The sequence below is a fragment of the Boleophthalmus pectinirostris genome, unplaced genomic scaffold, assembly GCF_026225935.1.
Source record: "Boleophthalmus pectinirostris isolate CB_2022bp ecotype Guang Dong unplaced genomic scaffold, ASM2622593v1 HiC_scaffold_9, whole genome shotgun sequence".
NCBI lineage: Eukaryota > Metazoa > Chordata > Actinopteri > Gobiiformes > Gobiidae > Boleophthalmus > Boleophthalmus pectinirostris.
Window position 1 is genome coordinate 19,313,848 of NW_026571541.1, and position 23,095 is coordinate 19,336,942.

The 23,095-nt window shown below is 38.1% G+C and overlaps 1 protein-coding gene across 1 annotated transcript; it reads right to left on the reverse strand.

Moving 5' to 3' along the window:
* Positions 1-1,068: 1,068 nt before the first annotated feature.
* On the reverse strand, positions 1,069-15,007 carry kcnj5 (potassium inwardly rectifying channel subfamily J member 5). The gene is made up of 3 exons (XM_020926805.1): positions 14,945-15,007; positions 11,782-12,655; positions 1,069-1,457 (listed from the first exon to the last, which is right to left on the reverse strand). The coding sequence occupies exons 1-3, from the start codon at positions 15,005-15,007 to the stop codon at positions 1,069-1,071; spliced, it is 1,326 nt and encodes a 441-aa protein (XP_020782464.1).
* Positions 15,008-23,095: the final 8,088 nt, after the last annotated feature.

Consider the following 23,095-nt stretch of genomic DNA (forward strand, 5'->3'; position numbering starts at 1 on the left):
GAGGAAGATTTCAAGTAGTTTTTTAATATATAAAAGATTAACATCTGCATTTAAATGTCATTTGAATGAGAAGTGACATGCATCAGCGGGGACCAGTGGTTTGTCACTGTGGAACATTATTTTGTCAGTAAACTGTGCTTTAGGTGCCAATATGACACACAGCTGTTGTATTTGTGTACTAGCTGCAGTTATAAACATAAATATATTAACAAATAGCCCTATGACCAAGTTTAACCAATATTATTCTATGCAAACATTTTGGAGCTTGTGATTCTTTACCTCCCATCCAACAATGTCCAAACAAGGCAGTGGACTTATTTTTCAAATCCATAAATGTTTTCAAATTCTTAAATCAAGATTAAGAATAAACCTGGCATTTCAATCAAACGTGTCAACTGGATAGTGGAAGACTAGACTAAAAACAAATAAACAAGGTGAAAGGATCTCAAATGTGACAAATATGATAGACACATTAGACATACAGGCCAATACAAATAATAACGTGATAATAAAAAAATATGACTTTCGTAACCATTTTCTGATGCTCACAGCAGCGTGGTTCAAGTTGAGTAAATATAGTCAATAAACATACAATAACAAATCTCGTACTTCATATAATCAAGGGAAAGATGAGTTTCCACAAGTCAAGGGACAAGAGGCACTGCCCCCTTGAGATTCAGACAAAATGAAGTATACAAAAATGAAAGAACCAAACATACAGACAATACTGATAGTAAGTCCTTATAGTACTCAGATATGGCTACTAGTGTCCACTCAAGTTTACATAATAAAACTTGGAGTGATTAGCAGTAAGTGGTCTTTGCAATTATAAAATCAGAAACAGCAGTCTTTCATTAGACAGTACATATGGTAGGTATCTAAATATGTGCAAGTGTGTGTGAGCAATCTACAGAAGACTATAGATTGACTAGTTGTGGCGTATTGCATGGGGTTGAACAAAGATGGGTTCCAAAGCACTGCCATGAAACAAGCTGATTAAATTAAGCAGTGTATCGTCCAATGTCCTTTTGTCCTCTGTCTCTGTATTTCCAGGGTCTTTATTGTCCATCACTTGGGCAGTCCATCTGGCAGGGTTGACACTTGCTCCAGAGCTGCAGCAGAACCATTGCTACCCCCCCTCTCCTCTCCTATCTCTGTCTCCACCTTGTCCTCTTCCTGGTTTAGTGGATCCTGATTGGTCAGTGGATTCAAGGGGTCAAATGTATGTGTTTTGGGTTCAGGGCTGAGCAGAGATAGCTGAGGTAATAGTGGGCCCTCACGTAGCTTAGCGGCGAGCTCCTTGGCGCTGCACGCGGGGGTATTGGTTTCGTAGACGTCGTGGAAGTTGTTGTAGTCAACCTCATAGAAGCCGTTCTCCAGAGACAGGACGGGGGTGAAGCGGTACCCCCAGAGCACCTCTGTGTCCAGGTAAGAGCTGCGGGCCTGGCACGTCATGCCTACACAGAAGAGCACACACACACAAGAATACATGTTAGTTATTGTAAATCCCTGGTTCTAAAATCCACTTTTAAACTCACAAAAAATAAATATTTGTCTTCCATTTGTTTCATTTGTACTTTTTAAATTTCTGTTTGTATGTGTGTGTGTGCCATGGTTTAGAATCAAAAGAAGACCACATGATAATAATTATAATACTGCGGCAATGTCATATTTTATATTGTTTTTACCCCAAAAAAGGTTAAACAAGGACCAAAAATAACAAAATTGTATTCTTTTAAATCTGTTTAAAAGCTATCGAGGAAACAGCGATGTTCATTGTCTCTGTTTGATAATCAAAGATTTGCATATTTTATCACATTAACTAACAATCAAGCATCTTTGTTATTTTCATTCCTGCCCATTTGAATCCTACTCAGAATTCAAATTTGTGAATATTTTACCTACAAAGCAATTTCTCCTACATCCAAAACATGCTGTGATAAGATAACTCCCGTATACTATAAACCACTATTTACTTCCCCCTACTCCCTTTCGGACATAAAACATATTTTGTTTTGACAGTTGCTTTTGTTTGCTTGTAGCACAAGCATCACGAGTTATGTGGCAGTGGCAGGACAGTCTGCAGGTGGGCTCTGCCATTCAGGAGCTCCATTTTCATTGGTCATCAACATAAGACCTTGACGTCATTCGCCCTCTGACCTCACACACATCCGGTTCCCTTTTGTTGTCCTGCGGTGTAATGCGCCTGCGCCTGTTTCAAGCTCTGGGATGTTTGTAGCGGTGCCGAGTGAATGGTGGAGCAAAGGCGTTCATGTAAGAGCCACGTGATGCCCTGCTACAGGTGCCACGCACATCCCACTTGCAGTCTTGCCTTTTCATACGATCTCTTTGTGACCATGAAATGGCCTCGATGCACTTGCCGGGGATCCAGAATACACATTTCTTCACGAAGATGTGAGTCTGGTTAGTGGTGAATCTCCCCATTTTCAAATGGATGTGATTGACAGATGGATTAGCAGACACACGTATTGTCCATCATATCGGAAAAAATGAGAAGTAGAAAAACAAATCACAGAGAGCTGAAAAACCTTGCTGATGTCTACAGAATCAATGAGCGAAGCAATTGACTATGTTTGAGGCATGACAGAGGGCATAGGGACCAGACGGATATCAATCTGTATTTAAAAAAAATAAAATAAATACAAAGAGATATCTTTCTGGATTTGCCAGGCATTCGATATACAGCAAATTTCAAGAAAAACTAACTTGTATGAACTGTGGTGATGAATGGGTGAAATGAAGTGCAAAAATGAAACTGTTAAAAACTATTTCAAGCTAACTTATTTAAAGAAAAAAATCCTGCCATATGAATAACTTAAACCCTGCCTATGTCTACTCAACTATAAACTTTTAAGGCCTCAATTGAAGGCCCTGGGCCTATCTCAGGTGGAGCTGTTATTTTTCAAAACAGTTGAACATCTAAAGTACTCAACCGACCACATAAAGCATTGTTGGTATGATGTTTTTTGGGACTATGCTACAGCTAACAAATAAATACATACATATTCAAAGGTGTTATTCGTAATACTGGCTGACCAACATTGTGTTGTCTTTGAACTAATTTGCAGTTAGTTATGTTTTGCTTCCTTTTTGAGTGCAAATTGTACTTGGCAATAAAACAGTGGTCTTGAAATTGTATTGATTACATTTTTTATTGGTCATTTATGTCAGCTGTCAGTCAGTATATGTGCTTCATTCACGACACAGACCTCAGACACTTCCGGTCCACTTTTGTTGGTGTCTCTCACTGCCCTTGTCGCCCTCGTCTCGCCCTCGTGTTGAGTTGCTATGCGTCTGTGTGTGTTTTAAGCTCCGGGATGTTTGGAGCAGTGCCGGGTGAATGCTGGAGCAGAGGCGGGGCATTCAGAGCTACGTGATGCCCTGCTAGGGGTGCCACGTAGATCCCACGTGCAGTCTTACCTTTTCTTACCTCTTGGTGCGATCTTGCCTTCTCTTTGTGACCGTGAAATGTCTGTGATGTGTAACCAACCTTAAGAAACACTAGCTTGAATGAACTGTGATGATGAACGGGTGACGTACAACAGTGGAACTGTTACTTAACTTGTCTCCTGTGAACTACAAATTGCGTGCCTCAGTTTAAGATCCTGAGCCTATCACAGGTGGTTTTGTTGGCTATTTAAAAAAAAATAGTGTTTAGTTAAAAATCAGTACCCAACTAAACACTTTACTACAATTATTTTTGAACTATAGATATGCATTTGTTATTTTTCCTGTTTTATACAATGCTCTCCTAATAGCTTCATTCATCACTTCAAATGTTCATAGGAGATAGATATGAATATAAACAAAGATTTATAATTTCAGACCATAGTGTCAGCCATGGGACTAACTGGTGTCTGGTGTACCACAATGCTTAAACAGAATGCAAGCAAATAAAAATACATTGATATAATTAATTCTAAACAAGAACACAATTTGATCAATATAATCCAATGATATAAACTGCAAAACAGTACATTTCTGTATTAGTATGCATATAGTCTTCTTCCTCATTTGAATAACAATAGATCATTGCTTCGCTTTCATAACCACAACCTCGTCAGTGCCGTCTTTACAAGTAACATCTGACTCACCACCGGACCGTCTCTCCAGCTGTTTCATTATATAACACGGATTCTTTTGAATGCACAACTAACTCATGATTTAAAGCTTGCTACTTAGACTTCATAGGCACTCGATACATTGTGAAGGAAGTCTCTCTTTTGCTTCTCTTCTTCAGCTTTTGAGTGTCCTAGTTTCCACATTTAGCTTGCAAAGTGTTTATTTTAGTAACTATATAGATCCCAAGTGACAGGAATTCAATATTGTTTAAAATAGCATGATTTTGTATAGACTTTCTTGTCAGGAGTGTACCAAATATGTTTTTATCAGTTAAAAAAAAAGTACTGAAATAGTCTTGTTTCCTAAAGCATTGTTATTCTCAGAAGCATGAATAGGCTTTCTTTCTCCCATTGTATTGGAACAGCTTACTTTGTGCTGCCATTATAATTCTGCTGAAGGCTGCTCTGTTAGAGACACTTGGCCTATAGTGAGATTTGGAGCTTTGACACACCATGACTAAGACTAGCTTTTGGAATAAACACTTTTTAGGCAGCTACTTTATGTTTTGAAGTAGTATTTAAAGGTGTGCTATGTAAGTTTTCTTGTAGAGGACTTAGCAGATTTTGTCTTCATGGAGATATAATTCCTTTACCTCAAATGTCTCCAGTATCCCACTACTAAACTTTCTCCATGCAAACAATGTATACGTTTTTGGCATTAATAACAGTAAGTGAATAAGTGAAAAAGATGAAGATGGATAAATTTAAAGACATACTGTGAAATATTTCAGATAACTTTCTCCATAGAGACAAATGGGAAGAGGACCATCCCTGCACCAAAACATTTATCTACAGCAAAAACAACAACAACAACAACAACAACAACAACAACAACAAAAGCAAAAAAGCAAAGCAAAACCAAAACCAAAACCAAATAAACAAACAAACAAAACCTGCAATTTGTATATTTTGTATATGTACTGCTACTGCAATTAGATGAGTTTATTAAATCAGAATTAGGAACACAAAGTACATTTGAAAGAACGCAAAAATCTTATCAGCTAATGTCATACATTTCAAAACATGTTTGCAGAGGTTTAAACTCCAATGTTTGCAGACACGATATTTCTTTGCTAAAGAAATTATATTGCCAAAATAATTACCACCATTTCAAAGCCTCATGTCATGTTTTACCTCAGTTTCCTAACAATATTTATTCCAACATAACTTTATTGCCTATATACACATACATGTTGACAGGAATTTGTAGTTGATTTTTCCATCTGTAAGAATAGGTATGGTAAATGCTGGTGGCTGGAAAAAATGTAAAAATAATTGTGTTTGGTGTCGCTCTCAACGAGAATGGGAGAGTCAGAGTTTTCCTGCAGGACCATGTGTTTGGTTGTTGCTACCATTCACGGCTTTCCAACGGTCACCTGCTATGACTCACCAGGTTTCTGCTCTCATTATTGGTACTGCTGTGTGGGTCAGTTTGTCCAGGCTACCTCAGTGGTCACTCAGTATCTGCTATCATTGCAAACTTAATTGGACTGCATCTGCAGATATATTAGTTTCACTTTCCACTAGCATCAAATCAATTAAAAACAGACACTCTAAAAAGAAAGAAAATTAAACACTAATACAGAATAAATTATGTTTTGGTAGTGCTGAACATTAATGTTTATAGTTATTATTATATGTGCTATTTACCAATTGCTAATATGCAAAGTCAATATGACACAATGTAATTTTTTTGAAAACAGAATTGTTGAGTATCTCTACCTTTTTAAATGTGCAATATTTATTTATTTATTTTCAAAACACAACCAGGAAGATGAGCAGCCACCTTGTGAAGGCTAATGGGGATCCATATAGAGAATAAAGAGTAAAGGTTCACTGTTCACTCTGTTGAATACACAGGAGTAATCAAGTAAAAAACACAGGGGTACTTCAGTAGAAAACACAGGGGTACTTGAGTAAAAAAATAGGGCTGTCAGTATTAATGCTTTAATGTATTTAATAAATAAAAGCAAATTGACACATCATCCATGAATTACTGAAGATGAACCTCATGATGTTTTGACCAATCAAGTGTAAGTCTGGCTGGAGGCTTAGCGGACAGTGGACCTTAGTGGACCTACTCAGGAGCTGTGCTCATTACATCTGAGTACATTTACACATAATATCCATCAGTCCTCACGTGCTCAAGTGCACCAATCTGCTTCCAAAATAATAAATAATTCATTTAATATGAGGTGCAGTTTCTAGACTTATATTACTTCCAGTTAGGCTTTCAAATATTTAATTTAGATTTGTGGAATGATTGAGATGAGATAATTAAAAAAAAAAAGTTTCATGTTTTTTATAAAAAGATTTTAAATTACAGCATTGTATCAGCACACAATGCAACACAAATATGATTATTCATATTTCAAAAGTGTGATAAATTTGTTTAATTGTTTTTATCATTAGACAGCACTAGTTAAAAATAAAATAAAAATCTATAAATAGATATAAGCAGGAATTACTAGGCAGGATCATCAACACAATCTACGAATCTACGTCTGTTAAATTAAATGAACAGGCTGGCTGTTAAATTACCACTTTGTGTACTCAAGAAAATGGGGACTTAGTAAAAGTTAAGACTAATTATTAACCAACTACACACTTGACCTGCTACTACATAGAGACTTCCAGGAACCACGTACAGTTTTGTTTGTAGGGCAACAAAATAATGCTATGTTGTCTGGATTCTGAGAGGTGGCGTGATGTTAAGTAATATTTGATATATAAACTTGTCTGTGCAAACAAAGAACAATTTATAATGAAAATATGGATTGTTTTAGCAACATCACTGTAAATGACGCTCCTCAAGAGAAGGTGATACATTTGTAAGTAATGTACCGTTAATGAATATCTTTCTTATAAATGTATGTTTTACACACAATATCATGGACAAATAGTTTTGATACAACTACAACCTGACTTTTTTTTTTTTTTTTTTTTAATTATCCAAAGAATTTAATAAATCCATTAGTTTTATTACAAAATGTTGGACTTGATTCATTGTAATGCTGAGGGCTCATGCAGGATCCCCTGTGAGAGGTTATGGCGTCTCAGAAATTCAACACTTGAAATATCGTTGTTCTTTAAAGATATACTATGTACCTTTCAGGGGGAGGGTCAGCTACATACTGAGATTTTATAGTTTTCCTGAAATGTTCCACCGATATGCATTAAAAGTTCTCCACTTCACAGATTTAACCTACAACTTGGCTCACTAGTGTCAGCTGCATGTCTCTGTGAGGTTAGATATGTTTAATGCTATACCATGCAAGGTTTGTCCACAGAGAGAAGCAGATAGTAGACCCCAGAAAAGCTGCATAATGCACCTTCAGTTTATTCAGACATCTTTTTCTTATTTCTCTTTTGTCCTCATAGATCACGTGAAGCATAAAACTGCATGTTATATAAAACAATTTAAACCATCCATTTGAACTTCCACCCTTTTCACAACCCTATAAAATCGTTAGTGCGGGAACAGGGTGAGGATTGGTCATTTTGGTTCATAGGAGATTGGTCAAGGACACTGACGCCATGGCACCAGCAGGAATCCAATGACTCTACTGTGACGCCAACTGTGATTTAATATGTGAGTAGAGAGTCCAACAGCTCAAGCTGGAAACGTGATGACTACAGAACTGGTGCTCTGGAGGAAAAAGACAATGAAAATGAAATAGAGCAGAAATGTGCACATACATGTAAAATGGTGCCTGGTTAGATTAGTGAAAGATGGGTGCTTTTGTCAGTTTTTTCCCTACCATTTATGAGTTTTGACATTATTATTTTCATTTATTTTTGTGAAATGATTACACAGGACAGCACCCATCAAAATGGTTACCAAAATAAAAATAATGTACATCAAATCTATAAAGTAAGGTGTATGGAATTATGTAGCAAAGAAAAAAAAGTTATTATTATTTTTTTTATTACAGACTTTTTATTGGTAGTGTATATGAAATAACTACTAAGTATGCTTTCAAAAAAAGAAAAAGGTGGCTAATTTGAGAATTTGGTTATAAAATATAAAAATATATATTTAGTAATATTTTTTGCTACATAATTCCATATATCTTAGTCATATATATGATGTCTTGTGTATGTATATAAAATGCTGAAAGTAGTAAAAAAATAAATAAAATAATGAGAGGGTGAGTCCAGACTTTTGACCAGTAGTATGTATACCACTGTGTCTTTGTCTTTGAGAAAGGTTCTTTTCATTGCCATTTCTTCTGGCTGAGAAATTTGCTCAAGGCTCTATATTATAACAATTTATTAAAAGGCTTATGCAGTATACCTGACAGTGCCTAATGGCTCACTACCTGCCACACCATGATGATGGAGAATCCAGCTCATTTAATGTGTGATAGAAATAGTAAGCAACACCAAATATATTCTATCCATGGGTTTCAGAATGGTAAAAAGTACGACTGTTGCCATAGCAATGAATAATTTAAAGCTAAATATTATATCTTTTCAATGGGAAAAGGTCCTCAGAATGTTGCAGGAAGCTAAGACCCATGAATATACATACAATCAAAACAATTTCTATGTAGGGCTCGACAAATTTGGTCTAAATGTGGGAACAATTTCTAACAATTTCTGGAGCCCGATACAAGTGATATTTATTTTATTTTATTTATTTTTTACTTTGCTATTTTCTTATTTTTTACTTTGCTTTTCTAAATTCAAGGACAGCCCAAATACCCTTTAAAGGTCCTTTACTATGCAAAAATGACTCTTGTGAGCTTTGTGTTGTTACCTCTTCGATAACATAACCTGGAGTTGTGTTTTGTTTCATTCACACATGTTAGATGTTAAAGTAATCCTTTATTATTTGTCTGGCTCAAAATGCTCTGTTCCACCATGTGGTCATGAAGGTGTAATTTTCAAGTTCAGCTGCTACCATTTGCCTTTTGTTTTCTAGAAATTGGCAATTCCAGAACTGAAATAATCCAAATGATTCTACTGAAGATGTATGGATTTTAAAAACACAGTGGAGCACTTCCTGTATTACCCCCTGACATCACAATGTGCAACAGAGTGTTTGAGAGAACACAGTGTAAATATGCAGAATGTATGTGTTAAACATGTAGGAATGAAACATAACACAACTCCAGGTATGTTTTTGTCAAGAAAATAGCGCAATATGGCCTCTTTACATTATGGAGCACATTACTGTACACAATAAAAAAAAGAAAAGAAGAAAACTATTTTGTATTATAAATCAAACTATACTTCGGGACATTTCAAGAATAAATTATTGTCCATGTGTGCATTATAAATGTAACCAGCCTTGAGCACTTTTGAGAACCATCTGTCATGTACTCAAAACACAGATGAAGAGGGTAGCTGCACATCCATCCATTTTGAAATAAACAATATCAAAGACGTAACCTTGGAATGGCAACAGTGTGGATGTGGGCTGCATGAGAGCACAGGGAACCACTCCCAAATGTAGCAGTGAGAGACAGTGCTTGCCTTAAGTATTATAAATTACTGGAAATGTGAAGAGAGAAAACACTGAAAATTACCCAACAATTCAAAACAGTTACATAATCCCCCATGTATCAGAAAAGAGAACATTGCCATTGTCTTCTCTGTTATATCAACATGGTATACTGTGCAGCACTTAAGGACAAGGATTGCCCTCTAAAAGCAGTGCACTTTTATCAACAGGAACGTTCTTTCTATAGGTTCTGTCCACGCTTATATCATAAACCAGGAAGACATTTGTAGAGATGTGATTACAACTTCTGGTGTAGTTACTGACAATGGACATGCCTAACATGGATCTATTAAAACTGGCTGTGATAAAACCCACTGAAGTAAATGTCATCAGAGGTAAAATGAAAACTGCATATGTGTGTCATGTTTGTAATAATATTGAATTTGGTGCCCTCATCTCTCGGAGTTGTGCGTCAGTGGGGAAATGATGAAGACTGAGGGATGGTTCTAATTGTTGATTAGCCGAACATAACGGAACACCACAATAACATGTAGATGAAGAAAACTGGGCCTGGGAAGTTGTAATCGCATCTTTCCAAACGTCCTCATTTGTGACGTAAGCGTAAATGGCTTATTGAGGCACACTCTCAACACATTTCCTGTTTGTTCATCTCATCTCTGTGAATACCACCATACCTATTTCCCTTCAAGGACAAGACTCATATTTATTTGGTATCATAAATGAGCTATGCAGTGATTCACAGGATTTAATGAACATTAGTCCACTGTTTATGTTAATGGTTTATGCATCTATTACTTTCATCTTAATTCATTAAAAAAAGAAGAAAATTATGCAATAAGTCATCTACATGTCTAGAGCAGCAGTTATCATATCATTTCATTCAAAAATGCATGGCTTGCCTGGTGAGCCAAAACCACACACTTTTACCATATGTGACAAAGACATGTGGGTCTGGTACAGTATCCAGACTACCCACTTTACAATAGACATGATTGAAAGGTGGATTAACCAGTCATAAAAGTGCATGGTATGTTTCTGTTAAAACAAACATGGCAGAAATGAAATGGTAAATGGTCACATTTTTTATTTAAGAACCTCTCACCCATTCACACACACACATTCATAGGCCAGTGCACGCTGACAGGGATTCAAATCGCCAACCTCAGTGGACAAACACTCTACCAACTGAGCCACTGCCTGACATTCCATATCTGTGCTGTAGGCTCACTGCCAGCTCAGTCCTTGTTATCTTAGTCTGTGTCATCAGAGGTATAATACTCCCTACAACAAAAGCATAGTCCAGTTTAATAGACTGGACTCTATTAGACTGGAATGGACAACACTATTATAATTTGTTGACCAGGTGCTGGGTCCTGTACTGATGCTAAATAAACTTCTTCTGAGTTAGAACTCCAGCTTCGTGTCTTCCACTCTCGGGCTGCTACAATTTATTCTATAACAGTAATTCCATTTCTGTGGTATACGGAGGACACTCACTCCCAGCTCAGTATACTACAGAAATGGATTTTCTCTAATGCTTACTAGTATAAAAGAAAAACAAAATAACACAGAACTGAGAAACGGCACAGACATCAGAGTGAAGTATTGAACTCTTGTGTATCTGAAATGAAAGAATGGTACGAGAATATTCAACAGGCGATGCTTTCCACATTTGAAACACAAGTACTACAAATTAGCGACTGTCCATAGCATAGACGGTATATATAAACAGACATAGCTAACTCGCTAGCTGCCACATTCCACATGGAAGTGAACATGGGGGTGTTTCCCGTTCAACTTCAAATGACTTTATGTTAAAAATCGTCCCCTATCTCTTTCTAACCACTGCTGTATTGAACCTCATTTTGATCTTTAACTGTGAACATTAACCTGCTATACCTGATCCTGGTGTTTTTATTTTGCTATCTTGTCTGTAAATAAATTAATACTTCTAATACGGAACTCTGCTCCAAATTCACTCTTATATTGTAATTGCTAGCCTTGTGAGCTTCATTTGACTGGAACTTATGGTCCTAAGTATGGACGACTGATGAACTTTATCATGTGGTTCCAGACCCTTCTGCATTTGAGCAGAAATTAGACAGGCAAGTGCATGGCTTAAGTACAATGACCAATCTTTCACTTTTATAATGACAGAAATATACAGACCTGTAGCTTCCACCATGCCCTCCAGGATGACCACGATCTCGAACTCCTCCTTCTCCATCTGAGCCATGGACAGCTCCCAAAAAGGACTCTTTTCGTTGATCTCGTGGGAGATGATGAGTGGAGACACCAGAAATAAGCGATCATCCCCGGTGTCAAATCCAATGTTAATATCGGTCTGGTTCAGTGGAATGAACTCTCCCTCTTTAGTCTGCTGAGATCGGATCAGCTTGGCCCGGATCGACGCCTCTACGATATGGGAATTCCTCAGGTCTCCCACTCGGAACATGAGGCACATCTTATTGTCCCGTACAGATATAACAGCATTGTGCGAGAACATTAGAGTTTCTGCGCGGTTCTTTGGCTGGGATATTTTGACAAACATGCAGCCCACCATCATGGCATTTACGATGGATCCCAAAATGGCTTGCACTAAAAGCAAAATGATACCTTCTGGGCATTTTTCCGTGATTACCCGATACCCGTACCCTATGGTTGTCTCTGTTTCAATGGAGAACAAGAAAGCGGAGACAAAACTGTTGAGGTGCTCCACACAAGGAGTCCAGTCCTCCTCATCAGCGTGTAACAAGTCTCCCCGAATGAGTGCAATCAGCCACCACAGGAAGCCGAAGAAAAGCCAATTGACGACATAGACCAGGGTAAAAATGAAGAAACTAAGTCGCCAGCGTAAGTCCACGAGCGTAGTAAACAGGTCGCTAAGGTACCTGTAAGTCTCTTGGACGTTGCCATGGTGAACATTGCACTTTCCGTCTTTTTGCACGTAGCGTTGTCGTGGTTTTTTCGCAGGGTCTGTGATGAGATGTGTGCGGTCCGTTGGGATCTGAGCCTCTCGTAAGTGTTTGGGTAGCTTCTTCACCTTTCAGGAAAAAAGAAATATACAAAATATTATATAAAATTTATCAAACTATAATAACTACAACTAATGAACCTATGCTAATTGTTTTTCCTTATTCTTTTTTAAGGTGTAATTATTATGAAGTGTACCCAATCATATTATTGATTTTTCAGTGGTCTTCCTGATGATCTTCAAATGACTGTGCATCTTGACACAGAGAGAATATGTAAACCTCAAACTGAAAAGTCCCTCCTAAGAATCAAAATTAATTCCTAAATATTGTTTCTTAATAAGCACTGAGTACATGTACTGACCACCTACATAAAACATTATTTGTTTCCTTATTTGTTGCATTATTTGTTGCTCTGTTGCACTGGTGCATTTGTACAGATATACAAGGACACAGGGGCAGCAGGTCTGTCAGCGTTGGCCGTGCTCCAGTGCTCTGTCCCTTTTGTCCTCATGTCCCCTCCCTCTCGTCCCTCTCCTCTCTATCGCACTTTGGCAACTCTACCCTCATCCATCCTCCCTCCATATAGACGACTAAATCAATGACTAAATTAAGTCTGAGCTATCCAGTTCAACTATGTCTAAAAACATAAGTGAATTTCCTCTATTTTACCTCCGTGACTTGGTTTCTTTCTTTTTTTTTTTTTTTTTGTGTGACAGTTGCAAGGACAAAAAGAAAGACAGACCTGCTAAGGCACTTTGACAGAAACCAAGGACGTGTTGTCAGTGCATTGACACGCAAGTCTTTCAGTTGATAAGTACAGTGCATTGTGTTAAAGCATGACAACATATTATTGTTGAGCTAATAGGACACCTGTGTACAACTAGTCATGTGTGTCACTAAGAGACGTACCTATTGTGTCCAGAGTGTGTTGTATTATACAGATAGTGAAGGACAAACAGTTTTGTCCTCATGGCTGCAGCTGCTTGTCTAATGTGCCATATGCTTCAATGAAACGTCACACATGCCACTATCTTTGAATGTGGTTTAGTTAGCGCTGTCTACTTTTATTGACTCAACGGATATCAATTTGCAAGGGGATGTCTTTTAGTGTATATTTCCGCTAAGAAATATTGAAAAATGATTGTATTGATTAGCATCACAGTCAGTAACACGAAATATGCCCTTCCTCATTAACACTATAATAAACACTGAAATCAAATGCAGCCAAATGGATTCTAAATATTAAGATGCAAGGTGACATGGTGCAGCGTTTGAATTACTGTTAATTAGTGGGAGATAACAGAAGAATGCATAGGCTTTTCCATCCATTTCCTCACATTTGCGTCGGGGTAATTGAGTGATAGATGAAGCCGTCACATGTAGTGTCACCAGGCTTTGGCCTTTGTACTGTCAATATATATTCCCCCAGGGCAATGGACCATAAACAAATTCATTAGTCCACTCTACATGGCTGAGGTAAGTGCCGGGTGGTTTATCTCATTGAGCTTCTCTGTCTTTGTACTGCTCGAATGGGCAGTGTAAGCTCCAATCAGTCCGGAGGTCTAGACAGATATCGGTTTCAGCTGGGTACCATCCTTAAATGGCTTGTCCCACACTTATCAAACCAAAGTGAGATAAAAGACCCATTTGTCCTCTGCACTTAGTTGACTGGCAAATTGGATACAACAATTTTCTATATCACTGCTTAAGTCTGGATATTTGTATTTAAAATGTGCTTTGGCATTATCTATATGAGATGTCATTGCACAAATCTGTTATAACTGCCACTGCACAAAGCCTGCAAAAAAGTGGTAACTTAGATCCCTGTATTACTGTCTACTAAATTTAACTAAACTAATGTAACTAAATATACATACATGTGGGGAATTATTGATTTGAAATAGATGGCTTTCAAGGCCTAATCCGGTCTCAGTGAACATGTACACTGAGTCACTTGACCTTGCTTAAGGGGAAAAAAGGCATGAATGTACGTATGCACTACACAACCATACATAAAACATCAGACTGTCCTTCATTAAAAGTTGATGAGTACAAATCCACAACATACATAAGAAGCCATGTAAATGAGGAGATGCCTTTTGCATTTTTATATGAATAAATATGTTTATAGTTGAAGTGATGAACATTAAGCTGTGATCTTTTTTAATATTTTAATCGTGTCAGTGTTTTAGTTTGTGACATTTTGAGCTCATGTTGCTTCCTTTATGAAATATATTTAACATAGCACTCTTTCCAACATCTGCACAGAATTATAGGTCCCCCCTAATTTTACAATTTTTTATTTTTATTTTTTTATTTTTTTAAAGACAGGACAAAAGTCTAGACTCAGACTTTACCTGTGCAGGTGTGACTCCTATCTCCATGTTGTGGTCCATGAGGACTCGAGAATCTCCTGCCATCCTCAACTGCTGCTCAGCACCTGGAAAAAGCACAGAAATATCAATATTGAAGACTTCAAATACATTCATAAATAACTGCAGAATGCCCAGTTGTGTATTATTTATTCAGGTTAACCCATGAGACAATAAGAAACATTGTAGGCCACTCTCATAACCATATTATTTTCATTGTGCCACAATTTGTCAATATGCCAATATGGGGCCGCTGGTGTAATTAGCACCTGGCGACACACACCCTTTGATCTTTGTGTGTGAAAAGGTCAGATCGTCTAATATGGAGATGTTTGCATTGGCCGTAAAAGAGCTAAGCTTGTCACAGCAAAGGCAAAAGTAAATATAATGAGCCACGCTACTGTAATCTTTCGATCCATTTCATATGTTTGTTGTCATTGCACATATCTAGTGCTCTTCGAAGCTAATCTCCCTTCTAATATAGATTGTAATATAGTGTAGACCTAACCAGGATCAAGGATAATAACCACACTTGGGAGATGACCTGAGGCACTGTATATCATGGACTAATTTGCCTTGACTGCACTGTCTTAACACATAGGGCCATTTTAGAGATGTCAAAACAGAATTAGTTCATTTTAAATGCTATAAGAGGCCCAAAGTTATTCTTCATTTTCTGAACCTAGCATCCTAAATATTCACCATGATTAATTTATAATATATTTATATATATATTTAATATATTTATATTTCACAACTTTCAGTGACATGATTTACTGTCATGGTAAAGCTGACAACAACTAGCATGCCAACAGCACCCTTCCTGAATGTCAGATGATAATATGTTTTCTAGATGTAGACAGCACACAGCAGACTTATTCTGTCTGAAGAGCAGCTTTTTCAATATATCTCTGGTGGGGCAAAACAACTTTAAAACAAAACATAGTTCATGGACATAAATTAGATACAGCTACTTTATATTTCATCAAATTGCCGCACAAAAAATATGCATCTGATACAATGAAGATGTATTCACCCAATGACACACACATCCTTGTGTTTGGCTTTTCCCTTCTGATGTAATAATAGTGGATCATTTGCCTCCCAGTGTGCAATGATTCACATATTGATTTGTTTGCTTGATTTGTCTTTATGGGACCTGCAGTACACACACCGGCTTAGGACACTTCCGCTGTGAATGAATCGTAATTTAGAAGGAAATAACTGTGAGGAAACAAGGTTTATTATTAGGATTGTTTTTGCAGTGTTCAATAAAATAAACTGTTAATTGCAATGATGAAATGAGTCAATGTGATTTGTTTCAAAGAATTGTGTGCTGTTTTAATAAGCAGCCTTATGTAACATTTCTAGAGGGATGTTTGCCACCAGCTTGTCTCTGTAGAGATATTGTCTTGTCTAGGATGTTCACAGTATGCCATAAAGCTATCTATCTTTATTACAGGTTCTTTAGAGAAGCAAAAGGATGGACACATCCAGAAAAACAGAAATAGTAGATACATGTTGAGAGGGTAGATAAGTTTAATGCCATGCTGTGGAACATTACAGGCAAAGAAATTACATCTCCAATAAGACAAGAAAGAAAAGTTACATTGTGCTCCCTGCAGTCTTTAGTTAATAAAAGCTGTTTTTACAGCCAGGTGCCTGGACTGGACTGTCTTCTGTCTTCTATACAGTTGTCGATATTAACTAATTTAAGAGTTATGGTTGAAAAACTGCAAAACTTCAGAGCAATTAACTTATAGGACCACTGTGAAAATGGCTAAAGTTCTGAAAGTCCTACTCTGAAAACTAACTTTCTGGATCAATTCCGCCGCTATCTGACCTTAAAGACATGTGACAGTTTTTCGTCATCAGAGTTTGAAGCGTCTGCAGCCGAGTGTGGAGATGTGAAGGCGTCCGTCAGAAATCAGAGCCACACAGGACTGTAGTGTTGACAGTGATGGTCTAAGCAAAGGGCAGACTGACGTGACAAGCATCCCAGTGTTAGAACAAGGAACAAAAAACTCCAGTTCGGGTGAAGAACACAGAGCGAATACATTACGAGGAGTAACTAAGGTCTCACTTTCTGACTCATGTTTGGGTCGTCATGAATTAAAGATGGCTACCAAACGCACTAAAATGCACTGAAACTCCAGAGGTTTTCAGTGCATTTTAGGAACACAAGGCACCCTGGGAATATGGCTCAGAGCTGATACTGATACTGGAGGGGGAAGTTTTATCTCAGCGCTTTAAGAGGGTAACAAGCATTTATCTTGTTACCATGAGAGTGACAGAATGCCTAGGTTGAGTTGTGCCGGTCCAGATAAGACAGCACTCATCTGGAGTTAGGGCTGGAAAGTGGAGACTTGCTACCCCTGAGGTATCTAAACACATGATAGGTTTCTGTATTTGCTGACGCTGCAGGCAATAAACAACCATCAGTATAAAATGGCAACAGGTTTTGGTGATTTGTTTTGCTTAGTTGAACTTTCTTTCTCAGCCTTTATGAAATAGCTCAGGGGTAAGAACGAGAAACCACTTCAATATATTCTAAACCATGCCCAGCTCTAAGTCTGGCAGCCATCCCAGGCCAATGTGTTCACTGTCTTCCCAGGCTTCACTTTGCTTGATGAGCTTGTACACATAAAACTGGTGAGACTGGTGTGAAATTACACAACAGCAAAGCATGGTGGCTAGTATAGGTGGGCAATATATTGTAATACCCATAATTATAGGAGCAATGGCAACAGGAGAAATTCAATTTGTCAACTGGACAAAAGTTTATTTTGGCCAAACCAAAATTTTGACCAAAATAAACTTTTGTCCAGTTGACAAATTGAATTTCTCCTTTTGCCATGGATTCTACATGGACGACTGAGGCATTTTACACACTATGTGAGCAATGGTTTTAAATGTGCAAGATATTGGGAAAAGTGTTTTTGAAAATATGTCATATTTACAATCTCACAATGCTTCAAATAGACAGACTTGTGTTGTAACATTTCCAGACATCTCTGTTGAATTGCCAAAATATCTTTAGATTATTATGGTTATTGTTAATAATTTCTAACATTATTTTCCAAGTGTAGTAGCTTGTATTCAAGGTATGAGGGTCTTGTGTTGAAAATGTGTGGTTCTTTTGCGGAGCTGGCTTGCTCTCCTTGTGTCAGGTTGGCCACATCAACCTCCAGCTATACATGACTTAAATCCATGACTCAAGATCTGGAGAGGGATCTTGGACCTGCTTCTGTCAGTTTGGGTCAAATCTTTGGACAAAAGTTCTATGAAGTAACAGGAAGTCACAAAAGAAAGGTTATTGTTCACCTATGAGCAAGTAACAGTTTACACTCCTCCATTGCTCCCTGATGTATGCAGTATAACAGAAACTTGACTGGTTGGTAAATTGAAATAAAAAATACACTAAAACACAAATGACACTCTTCACATTTGCATTTATGGTAAACACTTTGATATCTTTCAGATGCAATATTGCTGCGTGCATAAGATTGATAATATGCTCAATTTTCCATAGTAGATAATTGAGACTTTTGTGCACACGGTGACCTTTGAAAAGCTGAGGCATTCACTTGCCAAACACCTTCTATATAATTTATGCTTTTTGTTGATGTTGCTGTAGTGTGAGCGTGACTAGGTTAGATATGACGGCAGGACATAGCACATTCAGCAAGATCTTCACTTTTACAACACAAATTAGACCATTATAGAGCACTGATCCATAGAATTTAAGGTCAAGGGGTTTTCTCTCACTTCATCAAATATAAAATGATGCTGACAACAGTCAATGCAGCAGGACTGAGATATGTTTACTACCACTACTACCACCACCACCACTACTACTACTACTACTACTACTACTACTACTACTACTACTACTACTACTACTACTACTACTACTACTACTACTACTACTACTACTACTACTACTACCACTACCACTACTACTACTACTACTACTACTACTACTACTACTACTACTACTACTACTACACTACACTACCACTACTACTACTACTACTACTACTACTACTACCACCACCACCACTACTACTACTACTACTACTACTACTACTACTACTACTACTACTACTACTACTACTACTACTACTACTACCACTATTGCCATTACAACTATTAATACTGTTACCATTATTACCGCCACCACCACCACAACTACTACTACTACTACCACCACTACCACTACTACTACTACTACTACTACTACTACTACTACCACCACTACCACTACTACTACTACTACTACTACTACTACTACTACTACTACTACTACTACTACTACTACCACTACTGACATTACAACTTCTAATACTGCTATCACTACCACCACAACCACCACAACCACCACAACCACAACACAACAACAACAACAACAACAACAACAACAACAACAACAACAACAACAACAACAACAACAACACTACTACTACTACTACTACTACTACTACTACTACTACTACTATTACTACTACTACTACCACTACTGCCTTTACAACTACTAATACTGTTACCACTACTACTACCACCACCACCACAACAACAAGTACTACTACTACTTCTACTACCATTATTGCTGCTACTACTACTACTACTACTACTCAAACCTTTACTTTTTTGCATCCAAAGCAGATTTATCAATAAAAGGGTGTGTTTAAGTTGCCAGTCGAGAAAACCTGGATTACTGAGGGACAAATATTGAACAATGTAAAAAAAAAAAAAAAAAAAAAAAACATCAATTAACTGTCTCTTGCAGTTGTTTTCTTTATGTCTTGAGTGAAAGTGAAAGGCCATGGTTACTGGACATGGTCTTGATAATGTCCAGGGCTGAGGCTGACCCATAAAATAGCATGGATTCTTAACTCTATTGCTTCTCACTTATGACACTTTGAGGTCTGGGGGGGTGGACAAATGACTAAAAACATTGTCAGCGAGTTTGGCTTGAGGCCCATTTAGTACACACATACACCCCCCCCCCACACACACACAGTGAACTAGCCTTTCCCATTATGGCCGATAGTGAGCTGAGTGTATCCAGTCATGTCCTTCTCTTGGATAACCTTCTCCGGAGTGACACTGCAGCACTAAGTCTTGTACTCCCACTCCACTAATGATATGCCTCCCCCTGCATCCTTCTAGTCTACACTGTAATTTCAGTCAGTCTATAGTACATGGGCCACTTTAAACTGTCCTTAAATGTGGTTTGTTAGATGAAGGAAGTAAGTAGTTAATCAATTATTTCCAGATACTGTGCTTCCGTCTTTTCTACGAAGTTACCACACTAATGCATCTGCTCATTACGCAATATTATCATCAACTGGTCTCAGTCGGAAAGTTAAAGGTGCACTGTGTAACTTCTGGTGCAGAGTCCTCCATCTGCTTGTCTCCATGGTGATGCTATTGCTTTGCCTGAGATGTTCCACAGTATGGTATTAAACAAATATATCTTGTATTCAATTACAGGTGTTTCTATTTCTCAAAATTACACCAAAACATGCATTATTTCTGTGAGCTTTAAGTATCGGATATCAATATCGGTTGGGAAAAATACATAGATATTCCAGATCTTTCATTGCGTTTACTGTATATCTTGAGTTCATGACCAATATTGTTTGTGCCAATGACAGAAGCAGATGAAGTATGGCATGTTCTGTAGCCGATGAGTGATTGGGATTAAAACCCAACACCTACTGTAGCCAAATGACACCCTCTTGAAATCTAGCTGGTCTGAAGAATGGAGAGAGGAAAGAGGAAAGGAGAGGGGAGAGGACAGAGAGAAGTGAGAGAGATAAGGGGGGGGGAGGCGAGCAGAGAGTGGGACTTTAAAGAGAGGTGGACAGTGAGAAGGGAGAGAGATGCTGGGAGAGTGAGTGGGGGAGGAGAGGCTAGAGAGAGGGAAGGAGGGAAAGAATAGATGAGAGCGGGAAGGATAGAGAGAGATGGAAGAGTGCAAAGAAGAGTCGGAAAGATGGTCGAAGAGAGGAGGAGGAGGTGGAGATAGGAAAAAAGAGAGGGTTAGAGAAAAGGAAGAAGAGAGAAAGGGATGGAGAAGATAGAGGATAGAAAAGAAGAGAGAAGAGAAGTGGAGAGAAAGGGGAAAGGAGTGGAGAGTGAGGAGAAGGGGCAGAGGAGAGAGGTGAAAGAGAAAAGGAGAAGTGGAAGAAAAGCAAAGAGAGAGGGGATAGTAAAGGAATGAAGAGAGAGAGAACCAGAGAAACAGAGAGAACAAAAGCAACAGAGAGAGAGAGAGAAAGAGAGAGAAAGAGTAAGGGGGAGCAGGAGTGTTAGGCTGGGTGGCCATGCTCTCCGACACGTCCTCGTCCTATCAGCCGTCACTGTCAGCCTGTGATTTACAGCCCTGATCTCACCAACTTCTTCATCTGAACAGCTATAAAAAGTCCGCAGACAGCAACTTGGAACTTCTGTGTTTTGTGCTGGACCCAGTGCAACAGTGAAATAAAAGCTCGCTGAGGCAGTGGTGGAGCCTGCACAACAATGTAAAGGAAAAAACTCAATGACTAAGCACACGTTCACACTTGCTCCCACACACCCATGCAAACTGGGACTAAACTTGGACTTGATATGAAACTGATCCTGTACTAGATCAGGACTAAACCAGGACTAAACAAGGACTAAACCAGGACTAAACCAGAACTAAACCAAGACTAAACCAGGACTAAACCAGGACTAAATCAGGGATAAACCAGAACTTGAACAGGAAGAAACCAAGTATACATCAGGACTAAACTGGGGTCAAAACAAGACAACTGTAAAAACACCCTTATGATTATATAACGCTGCATATATAATAAAATGAAGCCCAATATGTTTTCATAGACATAAGGTATGCCAGTCCAAAAAAAAAAAAAAAAAAAACCTACTGATTTTTGTGCACTTTTACATTATAGGCAAACTGTTTGATAGTAATCTAGTATTGCATAACACATACCACACACACATGCACTTTAGAACAAATCAACAGAAATGAACTGGCATAGGCAAACTACTCAACAGATGCTCAAAGCTTGTACATGCTGAGGCGTTTGAAAGCCAGGGTTCACCTTACTGTAAAGGACAGAGAGCTGGAGGGTGGGAGGAGGAGCAGTGTTGCATTATGGGGGCGGGGCTGCAGAGGGGAGATGCATACAGAACGCAATAGAGAGGAGCCAAAGGTCAAATGGGCTTGATTGGAATTCTGGACATGTTCCTCTGGGTGCTCCGACACCCATAGGAGAAAGGTAGCCTTCCTCACAGTCAGCATATTGGGGGTCAGTTCTATATTAGATTAAAAGCTTTAAAAAATCTCACCTCGGGGCTGTTTACCCAATAATCTATTAGTGTTCTGCGGTAGGATGTCCGACAATGACATTTTCACCATTATGCAACAAAACCAGGGTTTTAGACTAGACACAATGTAAAGATGCATTACGCAACTTTTCTGGGGATGGTGCAATATCATCTCCATAGATACAAGTTGGCACAATTACAGTTAACATTTTTTGTGAATGTTTGTGTGGTCATATTTTTGTTGTATTTACTTTTTCTTCACATTTTCACTTCTGTTCATAATAAATTTTTATACAACTAACAATAACAAGTGACCAAAGAACCTTAGTTAAAATAGAGAAACAAGCTTTTCTAAGGCGGACAGAAGACAAGTGTGAAGAGAACAATGAAGGACACTGTCAGTTTGTTAAAGGGCCCTTATTACTGTACATTATTTTCTGATCTGTTATAATGTTGTTTCCTCATCACAAACATACCTGGAGTTGTGTTTTGTTTCATTCACACATGTTTAACACACAAATCCTGCATATTCTAGTTCTTCTCTCAAAGAGAAAACACCCTGTTCCACCCTGTGATGTCATCTGGTAATAAAAGTAGTGTTCCAGTGCGTTTTTAAACTCCACACACCTTCACTAGAATCATTTGAGTTATTTGAGCCATGGAATTGCCAATCTGAACTAAAGGTAAAAGCTACCTGTTGACTTGAAAACTACCACTTCGTGACAATGAATGACAATGACACTTCACAAGGTGGAAGAGAACATTTTGAGTTTTGGAGATGTAGACAGACTAATAATAAAGGGTTATTCAAAAGTG

Excerpts from the sequence above, each read along its gene's own strand:
- kcnj5 (XM_020926805.1), bottom strand. The coding sequence starts at position 15,007 with ATGGCAGGAGATTCTCGAGTCCTCATGGACCACAACATGGAGATAGGA. Across the intron at positions 12,656-14,944 it reads TAGGAGTCACACCTGCACAG|GTGAAGAAGCTACCCAAACA; the intron begins GTAAAGTCTGAG and ends TTTTCCTGAAAG. Across the intron at positions 1,458-11,781 it reads GGGCATGGTGGAAGCTACAG|GCATGACGTGCCAGGCCCGC; the intron begins GTCTGTATATTT and ends TCTTCTGTGTAG.